The sequence below is a fragment of the Panicum virgatum genome, chromosome 5N (genome assembly GCF_016808335.1).
Source record: "Panicum virgatum strain AP13 chromosome 5N, P.virgatum_v5, whole genome shotgun sequence".
Taxonomy (NCBI): Eukaryota; Viridiplantae; Streptophyta; class Magnoliopsida; order Poales; family Poaceae; genus Panicum; species Panicum virgatum.
In genome coordinates this window covers 44,777,531-44,794,307 of record NC_053149.1, presented here as the reverse complement: position 1 = coordinate 44,794,307, position 16,777 = coordinate 44,777,531, and the positions used below count along the sequence as shown (strand labels likewise).

The 16,777-nt window shown below is 49.9% G+C and overlaps 1 protein-coding gene and 1 long non-coding RNA gene across 2 annotated transcripts; one reads left to right on the top strand and one right to left on the bottom strand.

The window, feature by feature from the left end:
• Window positions 1-10,338: 10,338 nt before the first annotated feature.
• Window positions 10,339-13,048, bottom strand: LOC120676702. Its single transcript, XM_039958031.1, has 6 exons — window positions 12,798-13,048; window positions 12,573-12,663; window positions 12,426-12,490; window positions 12,211-12,347; window positions 11,136-11,349; window positions 10,339-10,697 (listed from the first exon to the last, which is right to left on the bottom strand). The coding sequence occupies exons 1-6, from the start codon at window positions 12,804-12,806 to the stop codon at window positions 10,422-10,424; spliced, it is 792 nt and encodes a 263-aa protein (XP_039813965.1). The 5' UTR covers window positions 12,807-13,048; the 3' UTR covers window positions 10,339-10,421.
• Window positions 13,049-14,304: 1,256 nt separating this feature from the next.
• LOC120675781 lies at window positions 14,305-15,733 on the top strand. Its single transcript, XR_005675480.1, has 3 exons — window positions 14,305-14,579; window positions 14,714-14,775; window positions 15,472-15,733. It is a non-coding gene; the product is annotated as an uncharacterized LOC120675781 (long non-coding RNA).
• Window positions 15,734-16,777: the final 1,044 nt, after the last annotated feature.

Here is a 16,777-nt window from a genome sequence, read left to right as displayed (position 1 = left end):
CCTTAAATTAAGGGAAAAGTCTGTTTTTCAACCCTGAACTATCACGATAGTCCGATTTTGGCCCTTAAACTACGAAACCGGACATCCTACACCTCCAACTAACGAAACCATTTGAAAAACAACCCTGACTCAGCCAAAGACGGTTTGCTACAGTAAAAACACCTCTCTCAATTAAATAATAAAGAAAGTATAATTAATATTTTCTAAAAATCATGATATTTTTTTGGGAGGTAGATCAAAAGACAAGGAATCTATTTTGGCTAGATGTGCTACAATAGACATAAAGGAATTTGAATTATAAAATTTTAAAAATAGGTAGAATTCAAAATTCCTTGAATTTTTAGGTCAGCTAAACCTATGATAAAAATGCATTAAAAATATGATAATTCATAATTTTTTATTTAGTTTAGTTAGGTACTTTTTATTGGCCCAAGTTCTATAGAAAATTCATAAATTAAAATTTGAGGAATCAAATTTGATTTAAATTTGAGCATTGCGAAGGAATTCAAAAACTTTAATAAAAACTTGGGCCAATAAAAAATACCTTATTAAACTAAATAAAAAATTATGAATTATCATATTTTTATTTCATTTTTATCAAATGTTTAGCTAACCCAAAAAATTCAAGAAATTTTGAATTCTACCCATTTTTAAAATTTTATAATTCAAATTTCATTATGTTTAATGTATCATATCTTGCCAAAATAAATTCCTTGTCTTTTTATCTACCTCCCAAAAAAATATCATATTTTTTAGACAATATTAACTATGCCTTCTTTCTTATTTAATTGAGAGAGGTGTGAAATTCCAGAAATTCGAAAATGTTACTGTAGCAATACCGCCCTCAAAACAGCTTGCTACAGTGTTCGAGGGCCTATGTTACCCGGTTTCGTAGTAGGAGGTTGAAAAACGGACTTCTTGACTAGTTCGAGGTTGTAAAATAGAATTATCCCTTAAATTAAAGATAGCAAATAACTAAAATATTTATCTCGCATCCACATACTTATGTTCACCTTATTATTTTTAAAAAAATCACACACTTTGTTATCACCATCGCATCTAAATCCGCCGGTGGTGATGCCAATCTCACCGCTAACTCCTCCTCCCCTTACGAATACATATATGTAACCTACCCTCTGTGAGCACCTTAGAAAGATAATATCCATCTGAATATGCGCATGCAAGCACGCGATTTACTCTGTGTTTTCTTGGGCCATCCAGGACTTGTTGTCTGCCTTGATTGTCATTCGAATAAAGAAGATACGATTTGCTCCTCTGATCGTGATGGGGAAGTGCCTTGCCTGTAGCATAAGTGACGATAGCTGTCTGAAGTGTGTTAAGGTGTTCAAGGTATGCGGTGAATCCAGCCAATCTAATCACTGGGGTCGGCTCTACTAGCACAACAGGATCAATACAGTGATGAACATTGTTGAACACGGAATTTTGCAAATTTTGTTACGAGTAACGACAACTAAACGATGAAACAAGTAAGATCAATCACAGCGGAGACACACGATTTTACGTGGAAAACCCCTCCAATGTGAAGGGGAAAAACCACGGGCGCCAGCCAGCAACACTTCTCACTATTTTCAAGAGTTCGGGTTACAACATGGTATGGCGGCTTACAAGAGGACGAATCACAGTGAAACCCTAATCAGGGGTATATGTACCGTACCGCCGACGTCACGTTCCAGCATTTAGTACTAGTGCTGGGCGGCGCCGGTCATGTGGAAGGAGGCAAGCCAGACCTTGTCCGCCTCCTCGGTGTGTTGCGCGCGGAAGAAGTGGTCGCAGCGGTTGCCTTGTCCGCCTCCTCGGTGTGTTGTGCGCGGAAGAAGTGGTCGCAGCGGTTGAGCCAGCCAACTAAAGCTTGTAGAAGCGGGGGAGGCCCAATCCGTCGGTGTGGTCAGCGTGGGGAGGAGCGGTGCTCAGGGATGGGCCGCCGAGGAGCAGAATCGGGGAGGGCGAATGTGGAAATGGGATCTGGGTGATGGGGGTTGGACGGTTGCCCCCTGTCGTATGAACGACGGAGGGCATGGTGGAGGATACAGCCGGAATGCCGCCGAATCCGGGCATGCCATAGGGGGCATAGATGTACCGCCGGTGATCATGGGGGCGGCCTCCTCAGTGCCGGCGACACAGGTGGCGAGATGACTCATCTGGCGCTGGAGGTCGTAAATGGCGGTGGTGAGGGAGTCGATTGCGGCAAGGGGAACGGATACGGCAGGCAGTGGAGTGGAGTTTGGCGGCGGAGCGGAAGAGATGGGCGGGGCGAGCGCGGAGGTGGTGGACGAGGAGATGGCGGCGGTGGGCGCACCCGAAGACATGGTGCATGGCAATACTGATACCAGATTGTTAGGGCTTGTCTTCCTCAGGTTTTAGTCGTGAGCAGTGGGTGGGCAGGGTGAAGGCGAGTGGCGGCGGCGAGAGCGCGACGCTGTCCTGGGGGCCGGCGTCGAGCACGATAGCATGAACGAACAGAGAGCAGTGCCAAGGGCTGAAGAGATTAATTCAATCTCTCTAGCTAATTTGATTTCCATTTGGTACATCGGTACATATACTCAACACACTAAAAGATAACTTCCTAGAGTTTGAACTAAGGATAACTGACTCAATACAAACCGATACAAATAGACTCGACTAGACGCTCCCACGTTCGCGTCGCACTCCTCCACGATCTAGCCACTGCGCCGTCGCTGATACACTTTACTGACCATAACATATCTCGCCTCCTCGAAAAATAGCTCGTCCTCGAGCTGGAATGCAGGATACTCAGAACGGAATGAATCCACTGGTTCCCAAGTCGCTTCGCCGGAGCTCATGCCAGCCCACTGGACCAGAACATGCCTTGTTCCACGGCGAAGACTAGCATGCAGAACATGTTCCGGTGGAGGAAGCAGGCGGCCATCCTGGTGTGGGGGAAGATGTGGTGTTTCTGCAGGTGGTGTTCCGTGGAATGGCTTCAGGACGCCGACGTGGAACACGTCGTGGATGCGAGCCCCAGCAGGGAGCTCGAGCTTGTACGCGACTGCGCCGATGTGTTCCAAGATCTTGTACGGCCTGGCGAAGCGTGGACCCAACTTTCCACGGTAGCCTGGCAGGAGAGTTTGTGTGGGCCGGTGTAGAACGCGAAGCCATACCCAGTCGCCCACCTAGAACTCCAAGTCTCGGTGATGAGCATCATAATGGTGACGAGCGTACTCTTGAGCTTGCTGGAGGCGGCCACGGACGTCATTGAGGAAGGCTTCGCGATTGAGCATCAGCGTGTCCACTGTGTCGGTGCACGCAGTGCCGGCAGTGTATGGAACCAGAGATGGTGGAGCATGGCCGTAGACGACTTGGAATGGCGTGGCACGAAGAGCGGAGTGGAAAGCCGTGTTATAGCAGTACTCCGCCCACGGCAGCGCAGGTACATGGCAATCGTCCTTTTCATCGCCTCGGACTGCCCGTCGGTCTGAGGGTGGAACGCCGTGCTCATCTTCAGTTGGACGCCCGCCAGCTTGAACAGGTCGCGCCAGACGTGGCCGGTGAACACCAGGTCACGGTCGCTGACGATGGACTCCGGGAAGCCATGTAGCCGTACGACGTCGTGGAAGAAGGCGTGCGCGACGGAAGATGCAATGCAGGGGTGTCCGAGTGGGATGAAATGGGCGTATTTATACAAGCGATCAACCACGGTGAGTATCACGCTCTTGCCATGTACCTTGGGGAGTGCTTCGATGAAGTCGATGGAGATGTCCACCAGAATATGAGACGGAACGGGGAGAGGTTGAAGCAGGCCCGCCGGGTGAAGCGCCTCGATCTTGTTGCGCTGGCAAACAGCGCATGTGCGGACGTAGTCGTGGACGAGGTGGCGATCACGGTCGATGCTGAAGTCGTTTCGGAGTCGTCGCAGAGTCTTCTGGATGCCTAAAATGGCCCGAGGTGTGAGCCAGCTCTAGGATCACCGGGATCAGGTGGGAAGATGGCGAGACATGGAGCTTCCCTCGGTGAAGAATCAGTCCGTTTTGGATGCGCCATGTGTCGTCGTAACACCCGTTGAGGATCGCCTGGCGCAATGCAGCGAGCTCCAGAATAGCATCAATCTCACGCCGTAGGTTATCATAGAGGAGGAACGTCGGCGTGGAGATCGCATGCATCGCCAACTCCTCGCTGTCACGGCGAGATAGCGCGTCAGCGACGTTGTTGAGGCGGCCCAGTCTGTACTCAACCCTAAAATCAAACCCAAACAGTTTGCTAATCCATTGGTGCTGTGGAATGGTTGACAGACATTGGTCGAGCATATATTTGAGCGCACAGTCATCTGTGCGAACAACAAAATGTCATCCCCAGAGATATGGCCGCCAGTGTCGCACTGCTTGAACCAGACCAATCAGTTCACGTTCATAAGCCGCCACCTTCAAGTGTCTTGGGGCGAATTGCCTGCTGAAGAAGGCGATGGGACCATCACCTTGGTGAAGCACGACCCCAAAACCAGACCCGGAGGCATCACAATTGTCGAGTACCACGATTAGGGACACCCAAATCGGGGTACTAAGATCGCTTTAAAACGCAAACACATGCCAAGGCAACTGGGCCCACAAAGGCCCACGGACTCCCTCCGGTCTGGAAGAAAGGAAAGGACTCAAAGAAGCCCAAACACGTGGCCCACCGACACGGTGCGGCCCATCCACGCTCTCCTCAAACTGCGGGGTGGTTTCCGCCTCGCTCGAGGGCTCCTGTCGAGACCCCTCGATGGCGCCCCACATCTCCGCCTCGCTCGAGGGTAGCGAACCTAGCCTCGAGCGGGCGGCACATCTCCGCCTCGCTCGAGGGTAGAGAACCTACCCTCGAGGGAGTAACTCATCTCCGCTTCGCTCGAGGCCACCCCTCGGCGCAAGGGACAAACAGCCCTGCAGCTCACCCGCCCGTCGTACGGAGGCTTTAAGTGCCAACCATTCGTCCATAATGCTCAGGACAGACGGTGTCAGACTACCATTTCCCACGATGGTTGTGACCGGAGTCCCATCCGCCAACTCCGGTCACTGCTCCGCCATCCCGGGCACTGTGGCGATATTGTGGGACCTGCGACGCGGGATGGAGCATGCCCGGCACTGCTCCCCATACTATTCTGCCAACTCCGGCTGTCTAGACTCTACATCATCACACATAAGACCCCGGGCCCACCTCCTACTTGGGAGGAGGTCCGGTGTCGCCACGAGCCCCTCGGAGAGGGACGCCCATCACTCGCAGCCAGGAGCCCGGACCTCCCCCCTCGAGGGGTCCGGGACCTCCATGTGTCTCCCAGACCTCCTAAATATGCACGTCAGCATTGCGTCCAGGGGGTTCGGGACCGCCGCGTGCCTCGCTGCCACTGGAGTACACAAGATCCTGACCCGCAGGGCCCACAAAACGCCACATCTGGAGAGCTGTACGCCCTACAGCAACGACCACTCCGCCTACAGGGGTTGGCAGGACGCCAGCGCGATCTCTGCGAGACCAATGACGATGGCCAGGACGATCGCCACGCCAAATGCCATGCCCCATAGTGTACTTTCTACAGTGTTTGACCACTGCACCCCCACGATTCGGGGGAAGACGGCGACTTCCGTGTCCCCCTACTCATGTATCCCGCCCTCCTTGTGTCTATAAAAGGAGGAGGCGGGCATCCCTTAAAGAGGTCGGTCGACTCTCTAGACACCTACCGCTCAGAGCACACGCACCTGCTCCTAGCTTCCGACATTGACATTCGCCACGCTCAAACCCCACTTCTAGCAGAGACTTGGGAGCCTCCCTCCCTCTCTCGCCTCGCTTGTACCCCCTACTACAAGCACTCTGGGTGTAAGATAATACAGTGCACTCGCACACCTCCTTTGCTGGACGTACAGCCCCACGGCCGGAACCAGGATAAACTGTGTGTTACTGTGTTGCCTCTTGCATCATCATCTAGGATGAGGAAACACGCAGCATTTACTAGTTGGGATCCGGGCCCCCGGGTCAGGACACCGACAACAATCAACAAAAAATTCAGCAGTAAAGTCTGGGAGTTGGAGCACCGGTGCCACTGTGAGAGCCTCCTTGAGTGATGTGAACGCCGAAGCGGCCTCAAAGGACCAAAGGAAAGCGTCCTTCTTGAGCAGCCGCGTGAGAGGAGCGGCAATAGCACCAAAATCTTTGATGAAACGCCGGTAGTAGCCAGCGAGCCCGAGAAAGCCGCGCAGACCACGGGCGGAGCGTGGCTACGGCCATGAAGCGACGGACTGCACCTTGGCTCCATCCATGGCGACACCATCCTTAGATATGACGTGCCCCAAGTAGGAAACTGTTGACGTGGCGAACGAACACTTGGATCGCTTCACATGAAGGTTGGCGCGCAGAATGTCCAAGACAGCACGGACATGCTGCATATGCTCGGTGAAGGTTCTGCTATAGATGAGAATGTCGTCGAAGAAGACGAGGACGCAGCGGCGAAGGAACGGATGGAGCACCAAATTCATGAGAGCTTGGAAGGTTGCCGGGGCATTGGAAAGACCAAAGGGCATGACCAGGAACTCAAAGTGTCCGTGATGGGTGCGGAACACCATTTTGGCCACATCCTCTGGATGACCCCGCACTTGATGGTAGCCAGAGCGCAAATCCAGCTTGGTGAAGAACTTTACGTCGTGCAGTTCATCGAGCAGCTCTTTGACCACAGGAATAGGGAACTTGTCCTTGATTGTCATCTCGTTGAGAGCACGGTAGTCCGCGCAAAAGCGCCAAGAGCCATCTTGTTTCTTGACCAACAGCACTGGTGCAGAGAACAGTGAGGTTCTCGGGCGGATGATCCCTTGTTCTAGCATGGTTGCGCACTGGGCCTCAAGTTCGTCCTTCTGGATCTGTGGGTAGCGGTATGGCCGCACCGCCCGGGCGCCGTGTTGGGCTTTAGGTGAATGCGATGATCGCAAACCCGCGGTGGTGGAATGCCTGACGGTGTGGCGAAGACGTCGTCGAAGGACTAGAGGAGACGCTCGAGCAATGCTGGCTAACTGTGGTGAATGGCGTAAATGTGGCCGGTTGGAGAAATGTCTGAGCGCGATGCACCCAGGCCTTTCCACAGGACGCGCCAGCCCTGGCGCGAGAACGCCAGACAGAGATAATCAAAATCCCAGAGAATGGGGCCCAGTGTGCGCAGGAATGCCATACCCAGCACCATGTCGTAGCAATCCAGCGGGATGGTGTAGCAATCCACGGCGAAGTCCTCCTGGCCGATGCGTATGGCCACGTCGTGGGCGAGGTCGCGGCAAGCGATGCGGTCGCCGTTGGCCACCACGACTGTCGCGCCACCACCAGAATTGAAGTGGAGTCCGGCTATGGGTGCGGCGACATTGCTGATGAAGTTGTGCGTGGAGCTGGAGTCTAGGAGCGCCGTGAACTCCCGGCCACCAATGGAGACGCGTAGCTTCATGGTGCTCTCGGTGCGAACTCCAGTGATGGCGTGCAGGGAAATGAGCGGAGGCTGCTCGTCTGCCGAAGGGTTGGCATCCGCCGGCGCATCGTTGTTGAAGTCCGCGACCTCGAGGTACAAGAGACGGGGGCACTTGTGGCCGCGGACATACTACTCATCGCAGTTGTAGCAGAGGCCTTGTCGACGCCGTTCGGACATCTCTGCTGGCGTGAGACGCTTGAATGGACGAGGTGGAATCGCCGCAGTGGATGGAATCGTCAGCGCCTACGTCGAGGTTGGGGCAGAGGTGGAACCGCTCTCTGCGGGTGGGACGAACCGGCAGACGTGATGGTCGTGGAGCGCCGGCAGAGGTAACTGGCAGAGCGCGGCGTTCATACGCACGCGCCAGCACCATGGCGCGCTGGAGGTCCTCTAGCGCCTGAAGTTCGATGTCGACGCGGATCGCGTCGGACAGGCCGCTGGTGAAGAGCTGGACTTGCTGCGCCGGTGTCAGAGCGCCGGCGTGGGCCATCTTTGGCAAGAAGGCTTCCTGGTATGCGTCGACGGAGCCACCGAACGGGAGCCGAGTGAGCTTCGATAGATGGTTGACTCCAATCGCGGGCCCGAAGCGCTGTTGGTGGAGTACCTTGAACTGCAGCCAGGATATGACGCCGACGTCGCGTTCCAGCATGTAGTACCAGTGCTGGGCGGCGCCGGTCATGTGGAAGGAGGCGAGCCAGACCTTGTCTGCCTCCCCGGTGTGTTGCGCACGGAAGAAATGGTCGCAGCGGTTGAGCCAGCAACCTGGATCTTCTTTGCCGTCAAACGTCGGAAAAGAAAGCTTGTAGAAGCGGGGGACGCCCAATCCGTCGGTGTGGTCAGCATGGGGAGGAGCGGCGCTCAGGGATGGGCCGCCGATGAGCGGAATCGGGGAGGGCGAATGTGGAAAGGGGATCTGGGTGATGGGGGTTGGACGGTTGGCCCCTGTCATATGAACGACGGAGGGCATGGTGGAGGGTACAGCCGGAATGCTGCCGAATCTAGGCATGCCGTAGGGGGGCACAGATGGACCGCCGGTGATCATGGGGGCAGCCTCCTCAGTGTCGGCGACGCGGGTGGCGAGTTGACTCATCTGGCGCTGGAGGCCGTATATGGCGGTGGTGAGGGAGTCGATTGCGGCAAGGGGAACGGATAGGGTAGGCAGTGGAGTGGAGTTTTGCGGCGGAGCGGAAGAGATGGGCGGGGCGAGCGCGGAGGTGGTGGACGAGGAGATGGCGGCGGTGGGCGCACCCGAAGACATGGTGCCTGGCAATACTAATACCAGATTTGTTAGGGCTTGTCTTCCTCAGGTTGTAGTCGTGAGCAGTGGGTGGGCGGGGTGAAGGCGAGCGGCGGCGGTGAGAGCGCGACGCCGTCCTGGCGGCCGCCGTCGAGCACAATAGCACGAACGAACAGAGAGCAGTGCCAAGGGCTGAAGAGATTAATTCAATCTCCAGCTAATTTGATTTCCATCTGGTACATCAGTACATATACTCAACACACTAAAAGATAACTTCCTAGAGTTTGAACTAAGGATAACTGACTCAATACAAACCGATCCAAACAGACTCGACTAGACGCTCCCTAGCCACTGCGCCGCCGCTAATACACTTTACCGACCATAACATCTCTCGCCTCCTCGAAAAACAGCTCGTCCTCGAGCTGGAATATAGGATACTCAGAACGGAATGAATCCACCGTTTCCCAAGTCGCTTCGCCGGAGCTCATGCCAGCCCACTAGACCAGAACATGCCTTGTTCCACGGCGAAGACTAGCATGCAGAACATGTTCCGGCGGAGGAAGCAGGCGGCCATCCTGGAGTGGAGGAAGATGTGGTGTTTCTGCAGGTGGTGTTCTGTGGAATGGCTTCAGGACGCCGACGCGGAACACGTCGTGGATGCGAGCCCCAGCAGGGAGCTCGAGCTTGTACGCGACTGCACCGATGTGTTCCAGGATCTTGTACAGCCCGGCGAAGCGTGGACCCAATTTTTTGAATTTTGGTACTATAGCACTTTTGTTGTTATTTGATAATTAATATCCAATCATGAACTAATTAGACTTAAAAGATTCATCTTGCCATTTAATGTTAAACTATGTAATTAGTTATTTTTTCAAATACATTTAATGCTCCATACATATGTTCAAAAATTCAATGTGATGAGTACTGTAGAAATTTTTTTAAGAACTAAACATGGCCCTAGATGACACATCGAGACAAGTTCAAAGACCGTCCATATATTTTAATTATAAAATATTCCTGCCAAAAGAAGCGATTCACAAGAAAAAAAGGTAGCTATCACGATTTCCTGACAGAATTGGATTGAAAAATTAACCGTGTTCTGTTTCGAGGTCATCATTGTCGTATGATGTGGAACTTGCTCTGAAGCTTGTAATTCCTTGCTGTTCGATTTGTAATGTATACAAACAAACGCCTGTTTCAAAATTTCTTCCGTCCGTGTCTAGTTTTTATGTGGTGGGTTGGTTCTAATGAATTTTACCTTTCGTCCGCTTGGCATTTTTGTGATTCAATTCGAGCCCCTCTGCTGCATTCCTCTCAGTATATGAGGCTGGCAATTGGATTTGGATCGAGAGAAAACCTTGGAATTGCCTGAATCCAGTAACTCCTTTGTCAGGTCGCACCAAATGCTTGTATTTAACTGTGCTTAACAGTTGACACTACCATTACCATGGCCTGGTTAGGAGGGGATTGGTTGAGGAATTTTTCAGGATCAAGAAATTGGATAGAAATCTCCAGCTCAAATTAGCAAGCATGCTGACCATCTCAAATTTGCCACCCCTACGCTACTTTCCACAAATGAAAGCGTGCATGGGTGCTCTGGCACTTCTGCTGTTCTGCATATGGCTCATCAGTCGTCACAAAAGAAAAAACGCACATGTGTGGATGCAGCGTATCTGAAACGCGATAATGGGAACCAATGGTTCCTTGAACTGGGCAAAAGCTGATCTACATACAATTACCTCACATGTCTTTGGTATATGGATATGGACAACGAACTTTAGAAAGCAAAAGATATCTGAGTTTGCCTAAAACTGCAGATATAAGGGCAACCTGCAGAGCTCCTAGCCCGCAATGTCGCTTATGGCGCACCTCAATCATGTCATCATCCTCAAGATCAAGGTCCTCAGGTGTTGATGATAGGTTAACTTTCTCACCATCAAACACAAAGGCCAGATCGGATGGGTTGAGCTTGGCCTTCTTGGCGTACACCTTGAGAAGCTTGTCAAACTTCTCGTCCTGGAACAGGTATATGCAGCACAAGGTTAGCTTAGGACTCCATGTCAACTAGAAATCAAACGTAACATTATAATGTGAAAAATCAGAACTATGCTCAGAATCAGGTTTCAGCAACCAAAGGTGAAGAAAGGTTCATAACTACATCATCTTTTGAATAAGATTGAAAGTGCAATAGTTAGGACCTATAATAGACCAAATTGGCGTGACTATTTGTTGGAGAACCTGAACTCTTGAACTAAAGTAGCATATGACCCTATAATTGGTATTCAAAGCTATATATCAGATGGGATGAATTGTGAACAGCAACAACACTAGATTGTGCCTAAGGTTGCTAGCCCGAGTGGTGACAGCAAGCCAGCGGCACCCCGCAGGTCGGTTCTCTCCCCCCGGCCGAGTTTTTTTTAACAACACTAGTTTATGCAAAAAGATAATAATAACCTTGAAAACACGAAACTGCTGCCGGGCGTTCTTGTCCTGAATCGATATGACTATCTTTTCCCTCACTTTCTCCACTTGTGGTTCAGGTTCATCATCTATAATTATTTGTTCAGGTTGTTCCTTGGACACAACTTCCGTCCTGGCAGTTGCATCCAAGTCTTGCAATATATCATGAACTGATTCAGCCCACTTTGCCAACTCTTGTCTCTTTAACCTGCATATTGTGCAACTCAGGTGATGGTAAGTCTGCAGCAACAGCAATATTTTCTGATGCCAAATCTATGACCTTGAAACACATATGATTAAAATGCCAGTCACATTAGATGCAGGAGTTCATTTCAACTTCACTGCTCTCAGTAATGAAATAATGTACAAGTTTTCTACTCATGCTCAGACCAGATTCTAGTGTTCTCTGAAAGACTCCAAAGGCTGGCAAGTTACAATCACCTTAAACATTAGGCTGCAGCCATATTCTCCAGGAAAAATTCCCGAACACCTGACCGCAATGACTTATCTATGAACTTGCTTGCTGTATCACATATAAAAGATGCCCTAAAATTCTTTCTGAACATTCTTCTAAGTAAATCAAAAGCAATTCTGAGCATGATTCCACTAGTGCAATTCATTCCACCATTATGAAGCATGCTGATGGCAAAGACAACAATATTTTCCCCTTCCAATGCATTGTCATTTAGAAGACTGGCAGGCCTCACTTTCTGTAATAAGTAACTCAACACCCAACAGTAGGGGTGTTAATTAGTGATCTTTAGGTGCACCTCCAACCCTCTTTAGTTCAAAATTTTGTACTACTTCTCCAAAATCAGATCTTATTTTGGAAGATTAGAACAAAATTTTGAACTAAAGAGGGTTTGAGGTGCACCTAAGGGTCACCAATTTGCACCCCTGCCCAACATCAAACATTGCCCCACAAAGGACATAACCCAGCTTCTAACCGATATATTCCAGCCCATGTAACAGTGTAACTGTAAGCCAGCACACGATGTCTCTGATCAGCACGAGTGCACACAAGCGAGACGTTCATGCAGATTCTGAACAAAAAACCCAATAGTTATACCTCAGTTCTCGCAACGCGTTATCCTCCTCTGCAGAGGGCTTGAACGCGGCCTTGGGCGGCGGCGGCAGCAACCAATCCACGTCAACATCCACCGCCTTGGCAGTGGCGGCCTTCTCGTCAGGCTTACCCTCCTCCTCCTAACGAACACGGACCAGGACCAACACATCAACACTCCAGAACAAAACACGCCCCCCAGATCGAAACCGAAGTCGCGCGCACTCACCGTGGCTGCGGCGTTTGTTGCAGTGCTTGAAGATGTCCGCCTTCTCCAGGTCGCTGTCTGCACACCGAAACCCACAAGGCCCTGAAGCGACTCGCCGGGACGAAAACCTAGCCCACGGAGGAGAGGACCGGATGCGTACCGCCGAAGCGGAAGTCGATGGTGGGCTGCACCCGCTTGTAGCAGAAGAGCGGCTCCAGCTCCTCGCCGGCCGCCGCAGCCTCCTCCCCCGCCTGCACCAACCGGCGCCATCCATCGACTCGAGCGATCAACAACAAAACCAACACCAACCGAGAAGAAAACCGAGCCGAATCCAGCAGCAAGCGGACTCGGGCGGTGCAGATGGGGACCGAGGGAGGCGACGTACCGTCGTCATCGGGCCCGGCGACCTGGGGATTCCTCCGGATTCGGGGGGATTTGGTGTGGGGGAAAGGCTCGCTACGTCTGATTTGAGTTTATGGAGGAAGGCGGATGAGCGGGAGGAGGGGCGCTCGTTGCTTCTGATTGGGAATTTCGGGATGGGATTTGAATTTCTATCTCTCCGCGGCTCCGCCAGGCGCCAGGAGCGTCTTGGGAAAGAGGTCCGGAAGATGTGGCGGCCATGGGGGCGCCTCTTTGGGTTTTTAGGAGTTGTTTGGTTGCCAATTATATTTTGCCACATTTAGTTAAGTGTGTCAACTGTGAAGTGTGGCAAAGAATTTGGCCACCATATTTTTCTTGTCTAATGGAATCTTGTTACATTTTTTGTCTATGACATGTGGAGCCCAAAAAAATCTTGCCTAAACTTAGTTACCAACCAAACACCTACCAACTTGGTCAAACTTGACTAAAATTAGGTGTGGTAAAGTGTGGCTAGCAACCAAACAACCTCTTAATGTCAAATGGATAATTCTTCCCATTTACACAGGTGCTCTCCACTAGCAAAAAAAAAGGCAAAATTTTTTTGGTAATGTTTGCAACACTACTTAGAAGTATTAAACATAGACTAATTATAAAACTAATTACACAGATGGATAGAAAATGGTCAGATGAATCTATTAAGCCTAATTAATCCATCATTAGAGGTTATTTATTGTAGCACAATATTATCTAATTATTGTATAATTAGATTCATTAGATTCCTCTCCGATTTCACCAGGGGTTATGGAATGTGTTTTGTTAGTTATTCATATTTAATACTTTTAATTAGTGGTCAAACGTTCGAAGTTACTATAGTGCATGGAAAATTTTGAGAACATGGCAGATGTGCAGGTGTTTTCGGGTATGAATTTTTTGAAATATGCACCAAGAATTAGTTGAATGATTTACAATAAGATGTAATTGGATATCCCAATACCATTTTCATAATTATTGGGAGATATATTTTTACAACCCTCACAATAATCTTGTCTTGCTCTGTTCAGCTGACTGGTCAGCCAGCCAGCCAACAGTGTTTTTCTCACACCAAATCAGTATCAGCCACCAGCTACCAGCCAGCTAGCAGTACTTTTCTCTGACAACAAATCAGAGCTACTAGCCATAGCCAGCCAAACAGAGCAATAAGTAATGTATCAGATGAGCAGCTCTTTCTTTATATGAGTAGAGTTGGGTGAAATATTATGATAAATCAAAAATTATTGGAGAAAGGAACATGTATTGTGTTTTCACAAAAAAAAGAGATGTATTGAGGAAGTGTTGTGCTGGAGATGCCCTAGCACTCGGCGTGTCTTTTTTAAAAAATAGATTTGCTTCTTGTCAATTTGGCTTTTCTGTCAATCAATGCACACGAACGTCGGATCGGCGGCGGACGATAACAGATCGATTTTGTCCGTACGTTACCGGGGTCCCTGCTGTTGACTGACGCGGCACCCCGCGGCCCTTCCTCTTCCTCTATTCCTCACTTCCTCCATTCCCAGTTCCCACATGGCCACATCCATTCCCATTTCTTCCCTTTGGTGTACTAGCATGAGCGAAAGTGATGGAAGAGGAGGAGGAGGAGGAGCCAGCGATGCGCAGCTCTGTACCGCAACAGCACAGGGCCTTTGAGGGAGCGAAATCCCAATGATGCGCCATCATAGGTGTCGGCGGTGGGATCCGCCGTTGCCCCAGCAAGAAAAATCGCAGGGTGGCGCGGCTTCTCGATGGGGGTGGAGGCACTGCTCCTCGATGAGTGAGTGCAGCTTCCTCTGCAACGAACTGGTTCAATGACTTCCATTTCTTTCCCCATTTCCTCCATGCTCCAAAACTTCTTTCTTTTTTTTGATTGATCTCTTCCTCTCTCCTGAACCATGTGCTGTTGCTCAGGTGTTAGATCTTCACTTTCTGCTTCGTGGTGATGCAGCCTTCAGATCCAGCAACAACGATCGGTGAGAGAATGGCTTATCTGTAAATATTTCAGTGGTGTTGCTGTATAGCCTAGGTGTGTGGGTGTGAATTTCTCTCGTAGCATGCAGTTTTGAATTTCGTTTTTGTCAGTCATGCATATGTGTGCAATTGTAATTGCTAGCATCTTCATCAAATGTTTTTTTTGGGATTGTGGCTTTTGAACTGCACAATTGATACAAAGCAATGTGCAATGACAACTTTTTTTAATGCTCTCTATGCTTCTGCATGTGCAATTGTAATTGCTAGCATCCTCATCAAATGTTTCTTGGGATTGTGGCTTTTGAACGTTGATAACCGCCTTCTAGAGGATAAGCACAAGCTTCTCTCCAAAACTGAGCTTGAACCGCCTCAGTGGGGGTTCAGCCCATCCATGGGTTCGGCCGAACCCCATTTATGGCGGTTCGAGTCCATCTTTGGCCGGTGCACTCCTTGTGGGCCTCTTGTGCAGGATTCACGGTGCCCGGTCTTGGTTGGTCCGTTTGCTTTGTCAATTAGGCCTCTTTTGGATGTGTAACGCAGGCAGCGATGTTCTGTGTATTTTTGTTGTGTCTTCTGTATGTTTTCATGTTATTCCCGACTTGTATCCCTACAATCAACAATTCACCAATACTCGTGGAATTTGTTAGTAATAACTCCTACCACTATTGTTGATGTTCATTTTTTATGTTTTTATGCAGGAGTTGACGGCAAATATTTTGCACTTAAGGACCGTCAACACTAGCATCCTCATCAAATGTTTCTTGGGATTGTGGAACTGCGCAATTGATGCAAAGCAATGTGCAATTGCAGCTTTTTTTAATGCTCTCTCTGCTTCTGCATGTGCAATTGTAATTGCTAGCATCCTCATCAAATGTTTCTTGGGATCGTGGTGTTGGAAATATGTCCTAGAGACAATTATATTTTTTTTATTCATGATTAATAAAGTGTTCCTTAAATATCCATAGATGACAACTTGTATTGATTAATCATTATGTGAAGTATTTGTGAAATTCTTTACTTGTATGTATATTCTAAAATGTTTCTAGTCGGAGTTCCTGTGAGGACACACATGAATATTAGACTAGCACATGTATTAGTTGATTGACTACGTTTCACAAGTCATGGACATGGGAATGTCAAACTAATAATGTGGGCTCATGTGAGACATGACACTGGACTGACCCAACACGAGATAATGACTTCTCATTACACAATATGTACGCTGTGTCCTAAGATCTGAGATCGTCGTATGTACTCAAGATGTGAACCGACTTACTTAGGAGCCATCAAACGCTGCACCGTAATTGGGTAGTTATAAAGGTGACTTTCGGGTCTGTCAAGAAGCATGCTGTGAGACATGGTCGGTCAAGATGGGATTTGCCCCTCTCTGCAAGAGAGAGATTTCTCTGGGCCCCTCGAGTGATTCGAATCAAGAAATGCATGGCCATGCTAGGATTAAGAGTTAACCAAGGATTCCGAATCACAGGATCGAGAAAGAGTGGTCGGCTTCAAGCTTGACCAAATATCGCGAGGCAAAGGGAACAACATGTATAAGATTGTGACGGCTCGACAGATATGATTTGCGCATGCTCAGGAGTTACATGTCTTGCTAGAGACCGCTATCAACTATTGGTGAGTAAGAGTACGGGGCCATGTCTATTCACGCGTGAGCCCATAGGGTCACACACTTAAGGGCCAGACCGCTTTGATGCACTAATGGGCCTTGAGAGGCCCATAAGGTTGGACCCTTGGTGGGGCCCATAGCAACCCACCAAGGGGGCGCCCAAGGTGGGGGCAAGGGCAGCCCACCTAGGCCGCCCAAGGTGGGGCCCACTAGAGCCCATCTAGGGGCGCCCACCTGGGCTATATAAGGAGGGGAGGAGGGGGGAGGGGGCGCCCCATCTGGAAAAACCCTGGCCGCCCCCTTCTGCAGTTAGCGCCCCCTTCTCCTTCCTGCTCCTCCTCCCGTGCATCAGGCTCTAGATGCTCTTGCAGATCTAGCAA

What these genes read in the sequence shown, in the direction of transcription:
- LOC120676702 (XM_039958031.1), bottom strand. An exon ending in CATCGACTTCCGCTTCGGCG is followed by an intron (nt 12,491 to 12,572) that starts GTACGCATCCGG and finishes TTCGGTGTGCAG; the next exon opens with ACAGCGACCTGGAGAAGGCG. An exon ending in AACGCGTTGCGAGAACTGAG is followed by an intron (nt 11,350 to 12,210) that starts GTATAACTATTG and finishes CACAATATGCAG; the next exon opens with GTTAAAGAGACAAGAGTTGG.